Source organism: Leptonotus elevatus, chromosome 6 (assembly GCF_054856555.1).
Source record: "Leptonotus elevatus isolate MCC_2025b chromosome 6, RoL_Lele_1.0, whole genome shotgun sequence".
In the NCBI taxonomy this organism is placed as follows: Eukaryota; Metazoa; Chordata; class Actinopteri; order Syngnathiformes; family Syngnathidae; genus Leptonotus; species Leptonotus elevatus.
The window spans coordinates 15,105,230-15,122,012 of NC_141244.1; the positions used below are offsets into that span (position 1 = coordinate 15,105,230).

Consider the following 16,783-nt stretch of genomic DNA (forward strand, 5'->3'; position numbering starts at 1 on the left):
CCACTTCTACAAACCTGCCCGTGGCCTCAGGTCAGCGGACCAGACGCTACTGGTGGTACCAAGGACTAAGCGGAGGCTCAGAGGGGGTCGAGCCTTTTTCGTTGTCAGTCCCTCTCTTTGGAATGACCTCCCGCTAAACGTTAGGCAAGCCCCTGTGTGTCAAATTTTTTTTTTTAACTCATCTTAAAACACATAGACAAAGTGATCTATATATAAAGTTTAGTTGAAGAAAATCATCTGACTTTTGATGAAAACCTATCATTTCCTGTTATTCTTCAATGTAAAAGCATTTGTGCTGCAAAATTACAAGGAACTTTAATTTTGCAAAATGTAATAAAAACAAGTCTGTCTGGATGGCCAAAACAAGTGTAATCTTGACCTGTAGCCTGTAGTCTGATTGTGATGAGAAAGAAAATGTATCCTCTAAAGTTATGCACAGTCTGCACCAGGATGATGATCAACTTTTGACAAAATTTGCTGATATTTTCAAAATAATTTCCCTCAAAGGAATAATGCAATTAGATATATAACCATGTAAAAAAATAAAATACAATTTTCATTTTTAATTGCTTTTTTACACATTACTGTTATGTTACACAACTGTAAACATAAATTAACCACTCTTTAAGTATAATGCATATAGATTAAAAAATAAGTGTACAATAAGTTGCAGTAATCACTATAAAATACAAAAGCAGAACCACATTCTAGAACTTTGACAACAAATGACAACGTGCATGCTTGTGCTAACTTTTGCAGTGTATCCTCCTCTGACATACACCACCATTTGTTGAGGCTGGTCCTTTTGAATTAGTCTGTCGCAAAATATATGCAGTTAATCCTTTGGTCCCTGAACAGAGCTTTAGGGAGGTGCAATGAAATCTTTCAACAATGTTCAGAAGTCTCATGTGATGTGCCCAAGACAGCAGCTAGCCATTTTGAATCGGTGTTGCAAAAAAAGCCCCCCAAAAAGCAGAACCTACTCAGACTGAATCCTTTGCTGCCGAAATGTGTTGAGGCCTGTCCATTGTGCAATGTATTAGTCTGATGGGGTATCATGAATGCTAAAGAAAACTCTGAAGTAAAACTTGGGCACATTGTACGAGATATTTGACCTTAGAGGTTTTATTGAAACCCAGCTGAAAAACAAGATTTGGGTGTGTTTATTTCATTGCCAGATTACACAAAGCCGATATACATAAGAAACTTTGTTTGGGTTTTCAGTAAGGCAAAATTGGCTTGCCTTGTTGAGTTGTGTCCTCTGAATGCTAATTTGCATCATGTTATTGCTTTTATTATTGTGGCATGGCTCAGTGGTAGAGTGGTAATTTCCCAACCCCGAGGTTATTTGTTCACTCCACGGCCCTTGTGACTATGTCAAAGTGTCTTTGAGCAAGATAGTGAACCCCCAGTTGCTCCTGCTGTGCCATCAGTAGGTGAATCCGTTTTGATAGGTGAAAAAATGCTATACAAGTGAAAGACTATTTACCGTTTATTTCAGATGATGAAAGTGAGCAGCACCAGAGCACGATGGTGGGAGAGGCGAGCAGCACGGGAGACAGCACCCCTCCCCCAAAGCGCAAGGGCAAGTTCTCTAGTCTTGGCAAGATCTTCAAGCCATGGAAGTGGCGCAAGAAGAAAAGCAGCGAGAAATTCAAGGAAGCATCCGAAGGTTTGTGGTTTTAATTCTCTTTGGAGAGATGGCCGCTCCCCCACATCCCCTTCCCACTTCACTTTTTAAACCCCACAATCCATGGTCCAATTTACCATAATTGCAGTCCAGGTTGAACAACGACAATAAGTGCTAGTGTGATGCCATTTTATGTTATTCCAAACTTGCCTTGTTGAACATGCAATTGATAAATTAACACCCTAATAATGTTTGTAATGTGCTGCCATATATCTTTGTCGATATGGCAGAGCTGGAGAGAAGGATGTCGACAAGGCGTACCCGGCAAGAGCTTATAGATCAGGGAGTGCTGAAAGAAGTTCCAGACAACGGTACATGTTCTCTGATTCATCTGATCTTTGCACAGCAGTGTCTGTATCCACTGTATCTAGTGTAGCACTGCTGGGGCTGTCACACCCACACAGTCGGCAAAGTGAAGTCATGATTACATAATGACAGGAACACTGTACTCCCATCCAGCAGGTGTCTGAGACATATTTAGAAAATGTCAAATGGGCTTTCACCTTGCTTGCTGCCTTGTTTTTAAAAGTAGTGTAATATGTGTTTTAATAAGGCTGTCTAGAGCTGAGAAAGTGGAACAAATGGTGCCCTGCGGCAATGTGGTTTTCAAAGGGGCATGTGCAATCATAATGCAGGGACTGCTGTTCTGCAGAAGCCCATATATTAAACCTACAGCTGCTCCTTCATCACACCAAGCCACACTCACACACACACACACACACACACACACGCGCTGTTGTCTACATGAGCAGGCTTTTATGACGGGGGGGAAAGGATTGAAACCATTGATTCTTTTCATTAATAAGCTGTGGTAGCCTGAAACATGTTTGTTAAATGAATTGTCAATCAAATGTACAAATCACTTCTCATTGTGACAAAAAAAAAGCAGTCAATGAAGCATGTAATAATCTATAGGTAGATTAAGTTCAACATGTAGGCTATGGATGGCTTAATGACTACATTTACTTAATCATCCATAATTCACTTTGTTGATGTTGTGTTGTTCAACAGCCTGTGGCGGTTGCAGTCAAATGGTGTACTCCATTTTAATGACTTAAAGTGGAAGTCAACCTTAATAAATTCTTGACAATAATTTGTTATACGTGACCTCACTATTCTAAACATGATATTCTGATTAATATTACATTTGTGGTATACGAGTTATGCAGCAATATCCAGCCGTTTTTATCCATCTTTTGCCTCTTGCTGTCGACTGAAGATGACATCACAGTTGCTCTGGGCTCAGGAAACCACCAATCACAGTTCACCTGTTGTTTTTAAGATGAGCTGTGATTAGTTGTTACCTCAGACCTAAGCAACTGTGATGGCATTTTCACTCAACAGCAAGTGGCAAAATGGCCGCCTTCTGATATTGATAAAAACTGGATTTTGCTGCTTAACTCATATTTCACTAACCTAACACAATATTAACCAGAATACCGTACTTAGACTAGTGGGGCTGCAAAGAACATATTGTTATTAAGAAATTTAGGGGGGTTGTCTTGACTTCCCCTTGAAGCATCAATCAATTCCACACAGCTACCAATTGATTTAATAATTATGCCTCTCCTTATGTTATATTTTCCCTGAAAGTCAAATGAAATGATTTTGTCCTCCTTTAGATGCAAATGGGGCGGCACAAAGCCTGAAGCAGCCCTTCGTGAAGAATGGCCACACTCTGCCTGTGAGTGGAGGAGGGTTCGGTGGAAGGAGCAACCCGGGCCGATTGCACTCCGATTCAGACTTCAGGATAAACCCTACTTGGCTGGCCCATTCGGACGACCACAGGGGCCGATCACCCCCAGATGGAGAACGCCGAAAAGTTTCAAGCGCCAGGGGTTCCGGCCCCCCGGAAGAAGGGCAGAGAGGAAGTGGGGTGATAGGACCCCGTGGATATGGGGAGACAGAGTGGAAGTCTAACACCACGTGGCATGGACCGATTCACAATCAGATGGATGAAGGCAGAAGTGGAGGCCAGTTTCACCCTGAAGATGGACAAAGGAGGCCTGGGCTGCAGAAAGCCCCCTCAGAGGATGGCAGGAGGAGTCGACCGGCTGATGTAGACTGGAAGCCCACACTCCCCCGACATGCGTCTGAAGAGGGAAGGACCCGTAGAGGTGAGTCACGCATTCACCCCCTCTCTCCCTGCTATCACGTTATTCCTGGTAAGGAATGTAAAAGTTTTACCCAATGACATCATGCATATATTTTAAAGCTTTGTAGCGTGCTTTGCTGGTGCTGTCCTCTCAGAGACGAGCTCCAGATGGCTCCCAAGAGTCCTGCTCCATCTTCTTATTCAGGAACATTGAGGGACAGCTTGTTCTCTCATCTCCTAATTAACGTGGCACAATCCGTATACTCTTCGTTGCCATTTAATGCTATCGCTGTAAAGACGCGGTGATAAGTGGTGAAGCCGCACAGTTAATTGATTTTAAGCAACATTACACTTTGTAAAAGTGACGGTACACCGGTTGTCACTCATCGGACAAAGGAACCACTTAAAAATGTAATTCTCTTGTTCTGCGTGCTTGTACGCCTGAGTTACAGTCGAGAAGATCCACGTGTGAATTTGGATTATTACAGTGAGACTTTGTTTTATAAATTGGCGAAACACTGCATGCCGGTGGACAACCAGCTCAAAATCAACACCGTAGAGACTTGTCTATAAATAAAAGCAGTTATCAGGAATTTTACAGCTTTGATATAATGTGGGAGTTGCAAAAGAATATGCGGGATGACTCGGATACGTTTGGGGCTGACTGAGGGTGGTGTTAGTGTGTGGTATTTACAGCCAGCTACGCTGTTTATCCTCGCTGCTGATCCCGAGATAATGCAATTCTAAATCAAGTGCTATCACAGTGCATGCTTGGAGTGGTGAAACGGCAGCAAACTGCTCGCTGTAGTGTCGCTCAACATTGCAGCGCAGTGCTCATGTTAAAGAGGAAATCAACGTTCTATGCAGCCCCACTAGTCTAAATACGGTATTTTGGTTAATATTGCATTAATGGAATATGAGTTAAGCAGCAAAATCCAGCAGTTTTTTATCCATATCAGAAGGTGGCCATTTTGCAACTTGCTGTAGAGTGAAAATGACATCACAATTGCTCAGGTCTCAGGTAACAACCAATCACAGCTCATCTTCAGAAAACAGGTGTGCCTGAGCTCTGAGCAACTGTGATGTCATCTTCAGGGATCTATATTAATTTTTCAACTTTGTCAGTTGATCGCACCGCACAGGTTTTGATCGCGCCTTTCTTGGGGAGATACAGCTTGACCTGAAAATGAAAAGAAATGTTTAAGGCTGACTTCCCATTTAAGATTTCAGAATTATTTCAAAATGAAATTCAAGAATGGGGTCTTTGTTGTCCTTCATTAACTTAAAATTATTATTATATTATACTATTATACTAATCGGTAGTAAATTACTATAAATTTTGTTTTGGCAGGTAATGTTGAAAAATTAATTATGCAATGTTAAATCTAAGATGTTGTCTTGTTTTCATAGAGTCAGACAACCATTTTGTCCCTGAACCTGAAGCACTGAAGGACACTCTTCGTGAACCTCTGCCGCCTAAACATTCCGTCATGCCTCCAAAATGGTTGATAAGCTCTACACCTGAACCGGGCAGCGAAGGGCCACCTCGCGCCCCATCGAACCACAACTCGGCCCAGTACCCATCCCTGTCTGCCTCCGTGAGTACTGCGCCCAAGCCTACAAGGAACGTCTCCTCTGTGGGTGCGACCACACAGCAGTCTTCATCTGCAGCCTTGTCGTCCGCCCCTCATGGCACCAAGCAGCCACCTCTGCCTCCACCCAAGCCGGTGAACAGGGGCAACCCTGGCATGCTGGGTAAGTTTTGCTCAGTTGTTCTTGTGCATATTCCCCAAGATAATGACTTGATCAGGTTTATTAGAAGTTAGAAGCTGGACCGCTTATTGGTGGCGATCGGCATGGACCTCTCTTGAAATTTTGTAAAACTTTATTTACTGAAGAAAACAATAAGGAGCCATTTACTTGTTCAAGGTTTCATTTTACTTTTAAGAAATGCTGATGATTCAGGGAGCTCCCTGAACTTATTTTATTTTTTATTTTATTTTTTACAAATTTAAAACAATGATGATTTATGGGTTAAAAAAATCTGAAAAGTTGTCTGCATAAAAACATTTTAATAACGAGGGAGGTTTTTTTTAAAGTAGACTTGGACCATTTACCCTTTTCGGCTCCAAATTAGTTATCGACATCCTCGAATATTATTAATCGGAATCGTATCTCCTCTTTAAAAAAACAAAAACGTATCATCATCTAATATATATATATATATATATATATATATATATATATATATATATATATATATATATATATAGCTGCCAACTGTTTTTATTTTATTTTATAATTTTTTTTAATTCATTTTATTTTAAGGAAATCACTGAACATGCGCTTGTTACATCCATAACCAGGGTTTTTCCTGTGTACAAAATTCAGAGGCGGCCACCTCCACCCTATTTGCTCGCCACCTCCAGCCTGAGTGACTGATAATGAATGAATGCTTTAACATGATAATAGTCTTATTCTTATTGGAACTATTATTCTTATTATTAAAAGCATGGAATTATTACAATAATATTTCATCACGAAAGGATGAAATAGAACTTAACCCAGGCCTATATACATTATTTACTTGTAATCAGTAAATATTTTTTTCCTTTTTTTTTTGACCAATTAAATGAAATTGTTACACCTGATGATCTCTGTTGCAGCTTGCTGGTTGGGAGTGCCTGAATGAATCTAAACATTTGTGTATTTTCCCACCAGCTAATGACTTGCGCCACCAGGCCTATTGTAGCTGCAACGGTTCAGAGACACTTGTGAGTGTGAGCTTCAGCTCACAAGACTGCTGTTCAGTGGCAGTTGCTATTCTGCAAGTTTGTTTCAAATGGGATTGCTCCCAAATTCCCGTTGGAGTGAGGCTGTCTGCTTTGATTCATTGTTGTGAATCTTGATGATGATTCAAGCTCACGCATTTTGGTACTGTGTGTGCGACTGTGCGTGGGCAACTTGTCAGCATGATGTGCTGTGAGATGGACATTACCGGATGCACTGAACTTATTTGGACAAATAGAAAACAATCTGTCTCACTTTATTACCATACTGAGAGACTATTAAAAAATAAAACAAATGTTTAGAACATTCTTTCTAGATGGTGATGGTATTACTGAGAATTTGCTGGTATGTCAACTGACGCTGAGTGTCTAATCATCCCTCGGCACTCTGTACATAAACCCTGCAGCCATGTACCCGCAGTCATTAAAAGAAGTTGAGCTGAAGGCCTCCATCTCCTCCTTTAGTCTCCGCCCTACAGGGTGGAGAGCACGCACAGCTTCCGCTCTACTGGTCCTGCTGGAAGCGGGAGTGCGATTATGATGTCTATCTGTCCCTGCCTGTCTACCTGTGCCGGCGGGCTGGAGGCCTGCGCTCAGGTAAAAGGATGCGATCTGGTATCTGTAAGCAGGTTGCCGGTGTCTGAAAACCCCCAACCCCACCCCACCTGCCCCTTCAGAGTCTGCATTCTTCATCATATGGCGTCTTTTCAAGCTGTCCGCGTATCTTTTTCCTAATGTCTTCTTTTCCTGATGGACCTTGTTTGCGTCACCTTCAATGTGATTTAGGCTCCACAAGTTGCATGCCCATCATGAGCAGACGATGTGTGCGCTGTTTGCTTCATGTATATACGAGGCAAATGCTGTAGTAGTTGAGCGTATTTAGCTTGGTTGGTACTCATTCTCCTTTGGCATGTGAATGAGAGCAAGCCTTTAGCAGGTCTGGCCTGCTTTCAATGCATCAATGGAATTTTAAGGACGTAATCCGCTCAACTCTGCTGCTGAAATGGGATGGAAATGAATGAATGGACAATAAAGACTGTAGCATACAAGTTGATTCAAGATTCTCGCATGCTTATGGTCTGCCAGCACTCACCACGGCTCACCACTTAACAAGACTTCAAGACCTTGATATACATTTATTTTGAGGAATAATATAGAAAAAATGTGCATGTCACTTAAGAGTGCATCTGAGCTGCTTGTCCGCAAGGTTTTTGACACCAAGACACCAAGTTTGGCTGTGTTGAGCATGCAGGCTGGTTTTTTTGTCTTCTCCGTCTCTGACCTGGGGCACATGTTGCACACTAGCGTGTTAGATCAATGTGTGCAGCCATGTTGACACAGTTATGTGATGTCATTCTCTGTATGCATTCATGCTCAGTCAGACAAGTTGTTAATCTGTATTCTGCCAAACTGGATGTCTCCAACATCTGAAGAAGCATGCGCTTTCATTCCGCAGTAGCATAAAACAAAGATGCTCCCTTCCGAGCCTAAGAGATTTTATATTTTGCTTTCTGATTCAATGTTATTAATTGCGCTTCTGTCCTTAGCAGGTGATATCACACAAGCTGCCGGGGGTGCCAGTCTTGTCCCGGCGAAGCCCTCCCCGCCGATGCCGCCAAAGAGAACCACCCCCGTCACCAAACGCAACACGGACGACTCCTCTGCGCCAAGCCATCCCCTCACGCCCTCGCCACTTTCTCTCGAGGACCACAGCTCTGTGAGCTTTCAGCTGCCTCCGCCTCCCGCGTCCCCTCCGCTACCGTCGCACATACCCCCCTCTCCGCCCCGACAGCAAATACACACCCACCACCTTCCTCATCAGCACTCTTACCCGCACCCACTGCCCCAACCTATACCAATCTTGTTTGATCCCCCAAGTCCTGTCAGTGAGTCACCCCAGCGCCCAGCTCCTGTCCCGCTGCACATCATGATCCAGCGAGCTCTGTCCAGTCCCGGCCCTATTCAACCCAACCCAGATGGGTCACAACGTGCTCACACATTGCTGTTTGAAACACCTCCAGACTACCAAGCCGATCGAGGTCGCCCCCTTCCGGTCAGCATCCAGCCACTAAAACTGTGAGTTCGACTTTTTACTAAGAGAAGCCCTGTAAAGCAGAAACCAGCAGAGTATAAGAGATCAAGATCAACCAGGGCCATGTTGCAAAAAGCTCATTTACCCACAGTTTTAAACAGATTTGTGAATAATGATGAAACTTGGCTATATTCTAATGCTAATTGCTGCAAAACGGAAACAGATATATATATATATATTTTTTCCTGATGTAAGAAGAGACTTTAATATTTCTTTTGGTATACCATATTCTGTGGGCCTTGCAAAATCAGTAAAAATCCAGTAAAACAACCAGGAGCAAAGGGGGCTGCTTCAGTAAAAATGGCTGGGAGTGAATGAGTTAATGTAATTACTAAGAATTCAGTCCTGCTTAATTAAATAGGTAGGGAAAATTTATTATAAACAAAGTTCTTTGACATTTTTCTAATAGATCTGAAGATGACTACTCCGAAGAGGAGGAGGAGGAAGAAGACGACGATGATGACGAGGAAGAGGAGGAGTACGACGGAGAGATACCCCAGCCTAAACTAGAGCCACGGAGCCGCCGCGGTTTGGTTGTGGATGCTGGAGTTTGTCTCCCCGGTGGAGAAAACGGTGAGGATGAGGAGGAGGATGACGACGAGGATGAAGATCATGGCATTCACAGAGATGATAGTGACTCAGATGGTCCTGTGCCTTTTAAAGAGGAAGAATCGGATGAGGAGGAAGAGCCACTGAGTAAGCATTGTCATATTATGACTAAAACAAGTATTTGTGTAGGTGTTACCAAGCGTAGCTGCAAATCTAGGTCATCTAAATAGCAGATTCAAAGATTTTGTATTTTCTTTCTCGTAAGACAGTGTTTCCCAATACTACTTTATTAGTATATAATGAAGTAATAATGTTTTCATCTCACGTTACTCACAACTTTAGTCAGTGTGAAATCTGGGCATGTTTCGTTATCCACAAAACTATTATTTTGTTATACGAATGGCAAAAGGTGGAGACACAGATTAATATCCGGGTCAATATCACCGTATGGTGGCTTTCAGACTTCCACATTTCACTAACAAAAAGTTGAGATTTTCAATTGAACTTCATTGAATATGCCATTAGAAATGCAGATTGGTCAAGATCCTACACTTTTTTTTTATATATATATATATAAAATTAAAAGTATGGTCGAAAGTTTTCCCCGTTGCTGTTTGTAAACACAACATTCAAAACTGTTGCTCGAGGACCGCAGCCAACCAGGAACGAGCGTAAAACAAGCTCACCAATCAGGAGCGGGCGTTCGCATAGCCAAATTAGCATATGCAGACAAGACACAGGACTCAAACTCCTAGCACGTCTGCGGAAACAGCCCCACCAATCAGGAAAAAATTTCATATGCCATTGATCGTTGCTTGCCTCCGTAGCTTGGCTGGAAGGACGTTTAGTCTCCGCCCAGAAACGTCCTGGACAGTCCAAAATAAGTCTGTACATACGTAGGCACTTGTAGCAAATGTTAGCATTGAATTAGCACACAGCGGACCTTTACTTAGCAACATGATTCAGTTAGCTATAGCTGTGTGCTAATATATTTTCATTTTTCTGAGGTTAGGTAAGCATAACAACATCCAACTACACACACAATACAGCATAAAAAGTGGCTGTCCATACACTTATTAATTTGCCTATTTTGCTGTTCAAAGTGGACACACTAGCACTTGATACAATCTTAGGTTAGCGTAGCAATTAGCATGACTTCATCTTTCCTCTCAATACCTTTGTGAGAACGTTACTTCTGAGAAATGTATTTTATTCGGCGCCATGGTGGCAATTATTACTGACTTAATAGCGACTCTGGAAGATGTTTAGCCACACTAGAAGCCACGTGCGTCCAGCCCAGTGAAGCTTTTTGGGACCGTCTCGACTGTTGATTCTCAGTTTTGCTATTCAAAATGCAAATTTTGCCTTGCAAGACTGCTTATTTTGAGTCTTGTACTGACGTGTGTACATATAAGACCTCAGAGTATCATTATTTTGCAAAATTTTCACATTACTGAGGGATTCTGATGTGGACCCACCTTCTGCCATCTTGTGGAAGAGCATTTAATTTTCCTTCCTCTTGCTATACAGTAATTTCTGGACTACAAGGCGCACCCGACTGTAAGCCGCAGGTGTTTTAATGTTACCGCACCGGGTTCCCGCTACTTTCTTTTCTATAATGAGAGCGCAAATTTTCTCTCCTACTGTATTTGGGCTCACTTGGTTTGTTTTGCTCTGCCTGACGCTCTTGTGCTTCCTTTATAGTGCGCCCCCTTGTGATCTGATGGATAAGCCGCAGCTTTGTATTAGCCGCAGGGTTGAATGCAAGTGAAAAAAGTAGCGGCTTATAGTGCAGAAATGACTGTAGTTTCTTTCATAGATGCACAATGCGATTATCTGTAGTGGATGCATTTTTTTTTTCGGACTAATGAAGTAAAATTGGGCAACATCCCACCTACTAATTTCTCATGGCACCCTATGTACAATTGTTCAAATCACTGTCATCGACGGTGCACTTAACTGCCTTATAATGTGCATCACTACAGACTGCATTTTTACATCTCTTAGGAACAGCATAACAGATTTGACAAAGGAGTCAAACATCTTAAATAAACAAATCATGTCATACTTGCCTTGTCTGTTGTCCAGGTGCTCTGGCCAGCAAAGTGAAGAGGAAAGACACCCTGGCTCTAAAGCTGAGCAGCCGTCCCTCTGCACCCGACAGGGACAGATTTGCACAGGAGAGGAGCAGCAGGGATGACCAGCCACCGGGACAGGCTGGCCTCACCTGGCAGAGCAGGGAGCAATGGGAGGCCATTCGCACGCAGATCGGCACTGCGCTCACAAGGTAAAAAGCGACATCATAACACTGCTTTTATGCAATTCTAAATGACAAGTGTGAGCGTGCGTTCTAAAATCTTCTGCTGTATTTACGGCTTACGAAGCAGCCAAATGGTTTAAAAATAGACCTCTCTGCTTTTCTTCCCATCAGACGTCTAAGCCAGAGACCCACTGCTGACGAGCTCGAGCAAAGAAACATCCTTCAACGTTAGTATTGACTTTTATTTTCCTCTTCAACGTACATAGTACAAATCTGAAATGTTGGAATTTTAGTGAAATTCTGTCATTCCCATTACAATTAGTTTCCATGTACGACCAAAATCTCTTGTCCAAGCTGACATTTTAAGTATTTTTGCTTTTTTTTTTTTTTTTTTTAACATCTGCATACTCCTAAACATTACTCAGTATTGTAACATCCAGACAATTTTATATACAGTATCAGTGGGAGAGGAGCTTTGAAACCTCAATAAATGAATGCGGTCTAATTTTGTGAGCTGCTTTTCATCTCCTTTGTCTGCACGTCAAGCCAGACTTGAATACGGTGTCTAAATAAAGCCCTTTTGTTGTTTTATTCCCTGTCTTGTTACAGCCAAAAATCATGCTGACAGACAAGCAGAGGTTAGAGAGATTAAGCGAAGGCTGACCAGAAAGGTGAGCGAGCGCCTGATGTATTTCACTGTCATGTGTCCAATTGTACATTTGCTGTGTATTGAACTAGAACTCTCCCAAATCATATTTCTTGTAGCTGAGTCAAAGACCCACAGTAGCAGAACTACAGGCCAGGAAAATTTTGCGATTCCACGAGTATGTGGAAGTCACAGATGCCCAAGATTACGACCGCAGGGCAGAAAAACCGTGGACCAAGCTGACACCTGCTGATAAGGTAAACTCGGTCTGTCAGCTATAGAAAACGCATTGAATGCATAAATCTCTTACTGTCGTATTGTGTGTGTTATTTCTTCTAGGCAGCCATCCGGAAAGAGCTTAATGATTATAAAAGCACTGAAATGGAGGTTCACGAAGAGAGCAGAATCTACACAAGGTATACATCTTAAACTCGCTATAGAGTGAAAATGTTTTCTAAATTTGACTCGTTAACACGTTAAGTATAGAAAATGAGGCTTCAAATTAGAAAAAAAAATGCGCTTTTGTCTCTGCTTTGACTCTCAAACGCTGTGGGTGTGTCCACAAAGTGCGTGAAACTACACTTTTTGGTCGAAGCATCGTTCTTATGGCAGCACATCCCAAATGCATTTGAGCCCAAGCAATAAATACGCTTAAAGCCTCAAGTGGTTGAAATTTACTGTACCAGGTCGTCACGGGGATTTTTTTCGCCATTAACGGTTTAAAGCGGCCACGCCAGCGTAAAGTGCGAACTTAAAAAAATAAATAGATAAATAAAACAGCCCTCTTCTCTCTAATAGGAGTGGGTACGTCACAATACGATATGCGATGCAAAGCTCACGGTAACGATTATCGATATATAAATAGTTTATTTTTGTACCATCACTGAAACACAATATTAATAATAATAATGCATCAGATTTATATAGCACTTTTCTAGACACTCAAAGACGCTTCACAATGGAAATGGATACATTATTCATGCACTCACACGTTCACACTATGGTGGCGGCAAGCTACTTAAGTAGCCACAGCTGCCCTGGAGCATGCTTGACGGAAGCGTGGCTGCCAGTGTGCGCCTACGGATCGATAATCGATCATGAGACAAAGTATCACGGATTATCGCGATATCGTCACACTCCTACCCTCTATTGACTGTCTTTCCATGGCCGTACACTCACAGCATGAACAACAAGGCACTCGAAAGTAGTCATGCCAGCGTAAAGCCCTGGCTGACCCTTAGGACTCCGACCACCCACCACCCCCACAGACTCTTCCGCCTTTCTTCCATGATGTGCGCACACTCACGGCTGACAACAAGATGCTCTAAAGGCAGCCATGCCGGACTATCCAAAGAGAAGATGATGTAATTGTGCCGCAAAACTGCTGATTGACCAGGCCATTTCAAAATAAAATACCCACCCACGGGTTAAAAAGATGGCTGCGCCAGATCTAGCACAATGCCAGTTTCCATCTGTAGTGCCCATAAATTAAAATAACAGAGCAAGTTAAAATGACATATAAACAGCATACAAAGTGCAAAATATATAGTGCTGTATCATCAAATTAAAACGTGAACGAAGGTGCTCGACTTCTTATCCTGTGGGTGAGGGACTGTAGCGTCCCCCAATTAATGGCTACATAGTTATCTTCAAACATGTATGATGTATTTCTGAACTAATGGAAGAAATGGCATGTGAATACAATCTTTGTTCCGATTTACATTCGATGATGTCCGTTTCCTTTTAGGTATCACCGGCCTTAGCATCCTACCGTCTCCAGCTGGTGGAAGAAGCACTTAAAAGTCTCTGTGGCAAGCAGCTGCTGACTATGCGGACAGATCGGCCCTTTCTCATTTCCTGAATGTACTGTACAATTGATCAGGGACAGCCTGGAACTGACTAGAAACAAGAATGCTTCTCGCTTCCCCGCCATCACCCTCACGGAATTATTTTCAGTGAACAGGTGGTGGGAGAAGATGCAGTATTTATCCCGGACGACAGGGGGAAACCACGTGCCAACCAAATGGAGACATTTGCAAAGGAGCGACAGTGCAGGGCTTCGACCCCCCCCTCTGCTGTAATGTGGTGTCCTCAGGGACCCGGATCTAGTTAATACCTTTAATGCGGCCTCATTCTGTGTTGCCTTTTTCTTTACTGTATATGAAAACGCTAACTCATTCATCTTGTTAATGTGAGAACGTAAAGTAATAATAGTTAACAAAAGTTGTAATGCTTGTACTCCACACAATAATAATGGAGACACATGGCTATAGTGCGCGTGGACTGGAGGATGAAGACTGGGATATTCTGTTTTAGGATTGGACATCTCTGGGATATTGTGTGTTTTTATATTCACTGTACAGATTGCTATTATAATATCTTAGAATGAAACTCGGAAAGATCTAATTACAAAATGTGTAATGCACACGATATTTTATATCAATAGTTTTGATCACATAAGTAGTGACAGCTTTTTGTTTTGGAGATTTCTTTGGCTTGCCTGTATTTAAAGTTGTGTTGTGAGGTGGCCATTTCGTAAGCGTGACTGTTTAGAAATCGAAGGTGCAGGTCAGGACGTTGTAGGTGAATTTGTGTGCCAATGTACCCAATGCCTAGAGAGAGAGAAAAATAGGATATTAGTATTCATATCAACTATTTCTGAAATCTACTGCATGAGCCAACAAAAGTATCCCAGTGTCATTGGGTCTGGAAAATCTGTTTCATGTATACTTTTCTATGAGTTTTGTACTACCCTTTAATCACACATGCAATGCATATCTGTAGCCATTTTATATAAGGTCATGCTGGTGTTGTCGACCAAGAATACAATGCAAGTTGCTGTGATGGATCCAGGGGTTTATCAAAATAATAATAATAATCAGAAAATGTATGAGCGGTCAACAGGGGATCATTTTGGCTGGAACTTTTTATCTGCAACTGTTTTATTTGTAGTATCATCTGGCCAGTAGCTTACAGGGTTCTCTATTCTGTGTACAGGTGGATTGTAGGTTTCACTGATGCTTGTGTATATCTTGTCTTCCTTTCATTTGAAAAGAAATTTTAAATAAAGTATTATAGGTTGCTATTTTTTAAGCACAGAATCTTAGTTTATAATTAAGTGCTACAAGAATGGGAATGAATATGTACCCTCTTTGTAAAGCAAGTTCATTTTTAATTGAATGTGAAGACGTACGGACTGACACTAGTTTTTGTTTGAATTGTACATAGTGACATCTGGATCTAATTAAAAATCTTACAGCTTGAACCTTTTGTGCACTGATTCATCACTTGCTCAGCAATTAAATCACTCTTCACTGTTCAAAGGGTAAGTCTGTGCTTAATGGGGTAGATGCCACGGACTGACTTCCGGGTTTCACACATAAGCGTCGTTTCCGGCCACTCATGGCCGCGTTCCAACACTCGCGCCCCCAACCGCGGGGAGCGCGCCGGGCGTCTCAACTCTCTGAAATACTTCGGAAAACTGAGACAGACACACTACACATTCGCAGCCGTCGACGGGAACGCGCAACCGAGGGGCACAAAGGGGGAATCACAAGAACTGGGACGCGGCCCACACGTCGCTAACAGGAAACGGAAACAAAGCTGATGTGTGAAAACCAGGAAGTCGGAAGTCCCGCCTCCTCCGTGGCACATACCCCATTCCTCTGTCAAGCGGGACATGGGGATCCAGTGACACCTGATGTCAATTCACGGATCCGCTGAACCAACGATGGGGTGTGTCAGAAAGGTTCGAGGACTGGTGTCTCAAAAGATGTTTTTTCAAACCCAAACTCCCCTTCAACGTGGGTCATCAATGTCTACAAATAATTATGCTGAGTGTCATTTGCATCGATTATTTGAAAATCAGCCATAAATATTTGAATTGTGGAGATGCGGTAAATGTTTTACACAGCAAGCTACTCTCTTTCAACCCTTTCATGAACATGAAAAAATTGTTTTTGAACTCAGAAACATGTCAACTCCCTTCACTTCCTTAAAGTCAAGTTCCTGGTGAATGCCTTTCTCTCCCTTGTGAGTGACAGCATCATTTGGAATGCAGTGAATATTATGGCGAGTCTGAGAATGGAATAGAAAGTCTACTGTCATTGCATGGTCGCAGATACGAAATTCTGCTTAATGCCAAGTTTGTTTTTCAAGCATAAGAAAAACAAATAATGTAAATATCAGTGAAGCCAGGGATGTTGAATGTGTAAATTAAACAATATTTTTTATAATGTGTAATTTTTGGGTGTTTTATTAGATAATTGTTCTCTTATTCTTAATTCAAATAAAATTACAAACGTGTCAATACGAAATATGTTAGTATTCATCAATGGCGGAGGCACGTGGTTAACCTGTATTTCTTGGACAAAATGGTCCATTCAGATATTATGATTGTATTCAATTATGTAATCAAATACACGTATAAAAAGCTGTAACAATATCAAATAACATGAAACTATTTGATCTTTAAAAAGAAATGTATTAATGTGTGAACTTTGACATCCAACAAGATGCCAAACAGGCATCAAATTAAGCTCAGAGTCTTGAGTCCTGTTTACTAACACAAAAATAACTACAGGTAATAGATTTTACCACAGGAAAAACAATGGAGAGAAAAAAAGGTGAGATAAGGCATCAACTAATTTTTTTGTTTTTAAT

At 41.9% G+C, this 16,783-nt stretch overlaps 1 protein-coding gene across 10 annotated transcripts in view; it reads left to right on the forward strand.

Moving 5' to 3' along the window:
- The window catches only part of phactr4b (phosphatase and actin regulator 4b), a 44,663-nt gene extending 29,277 nt beyond the window's left edge, over positions 1–15,386 (forward strand). For 6 of the 10 annotated variants that reach the window (XM_086078575.1, XM_086078573.1, XM_086078576.1 and 3 more), the window contains 13 exons: positions 1,502–1,672; positions 1,921–2,001; positions 3,313–3,807; positions 5,196–5,540; positions 7,040–7,171; positions 8,122–8,650; positions 9,076–9,362; positions 11,304–11,502; positions 11,647–11,702; positions 12,085–12,146; positions 12,241–12,378; positions 12,461–12,537; positions 13,869–15,386. In XM_086078575.1, the coding sequence (XP_085934701.1) occupies positions 1,502–1,672; positions 1,921–2,001; positions 3,313–3,807; positions 5,196–5,540; positions 7,040–7,171; positions 8,122–8,650; positions 9,076–9,362; positions 11,304–11,502; positions 11,647–11,702; positions 12,085–12,146; positions 12,241–12,378; positions 12,461–12,537; positions 13,869–13,884 (2,588 nt within the window). In that variant the 3' untranslated portion in view covers positions 13,885–15,386. The remainder of the gene's footprint in view (positions 1–1,501; positions 1,673–1,920; positions 2,002–3,312; positions 3,808–5,195; positions 5,541–7,039; positions 7,172–8,121; positions 8,651–9,075; positions 9,363–11,303; positions 11,503–11,646; positions 11,703–12,084; positions 12,147–12,240; positions 12,379–12,460; positions 12,538–13,868) is intronic. The other 4 variants (XM_086078572.1, XM_086078577.1, XM_086078578.1 and 1 more) reach the window with 4 other exon arrangements.
- The last annotated feature ends 1,397 nt before the right edge of the window (positions 15,387–16,783 follow it).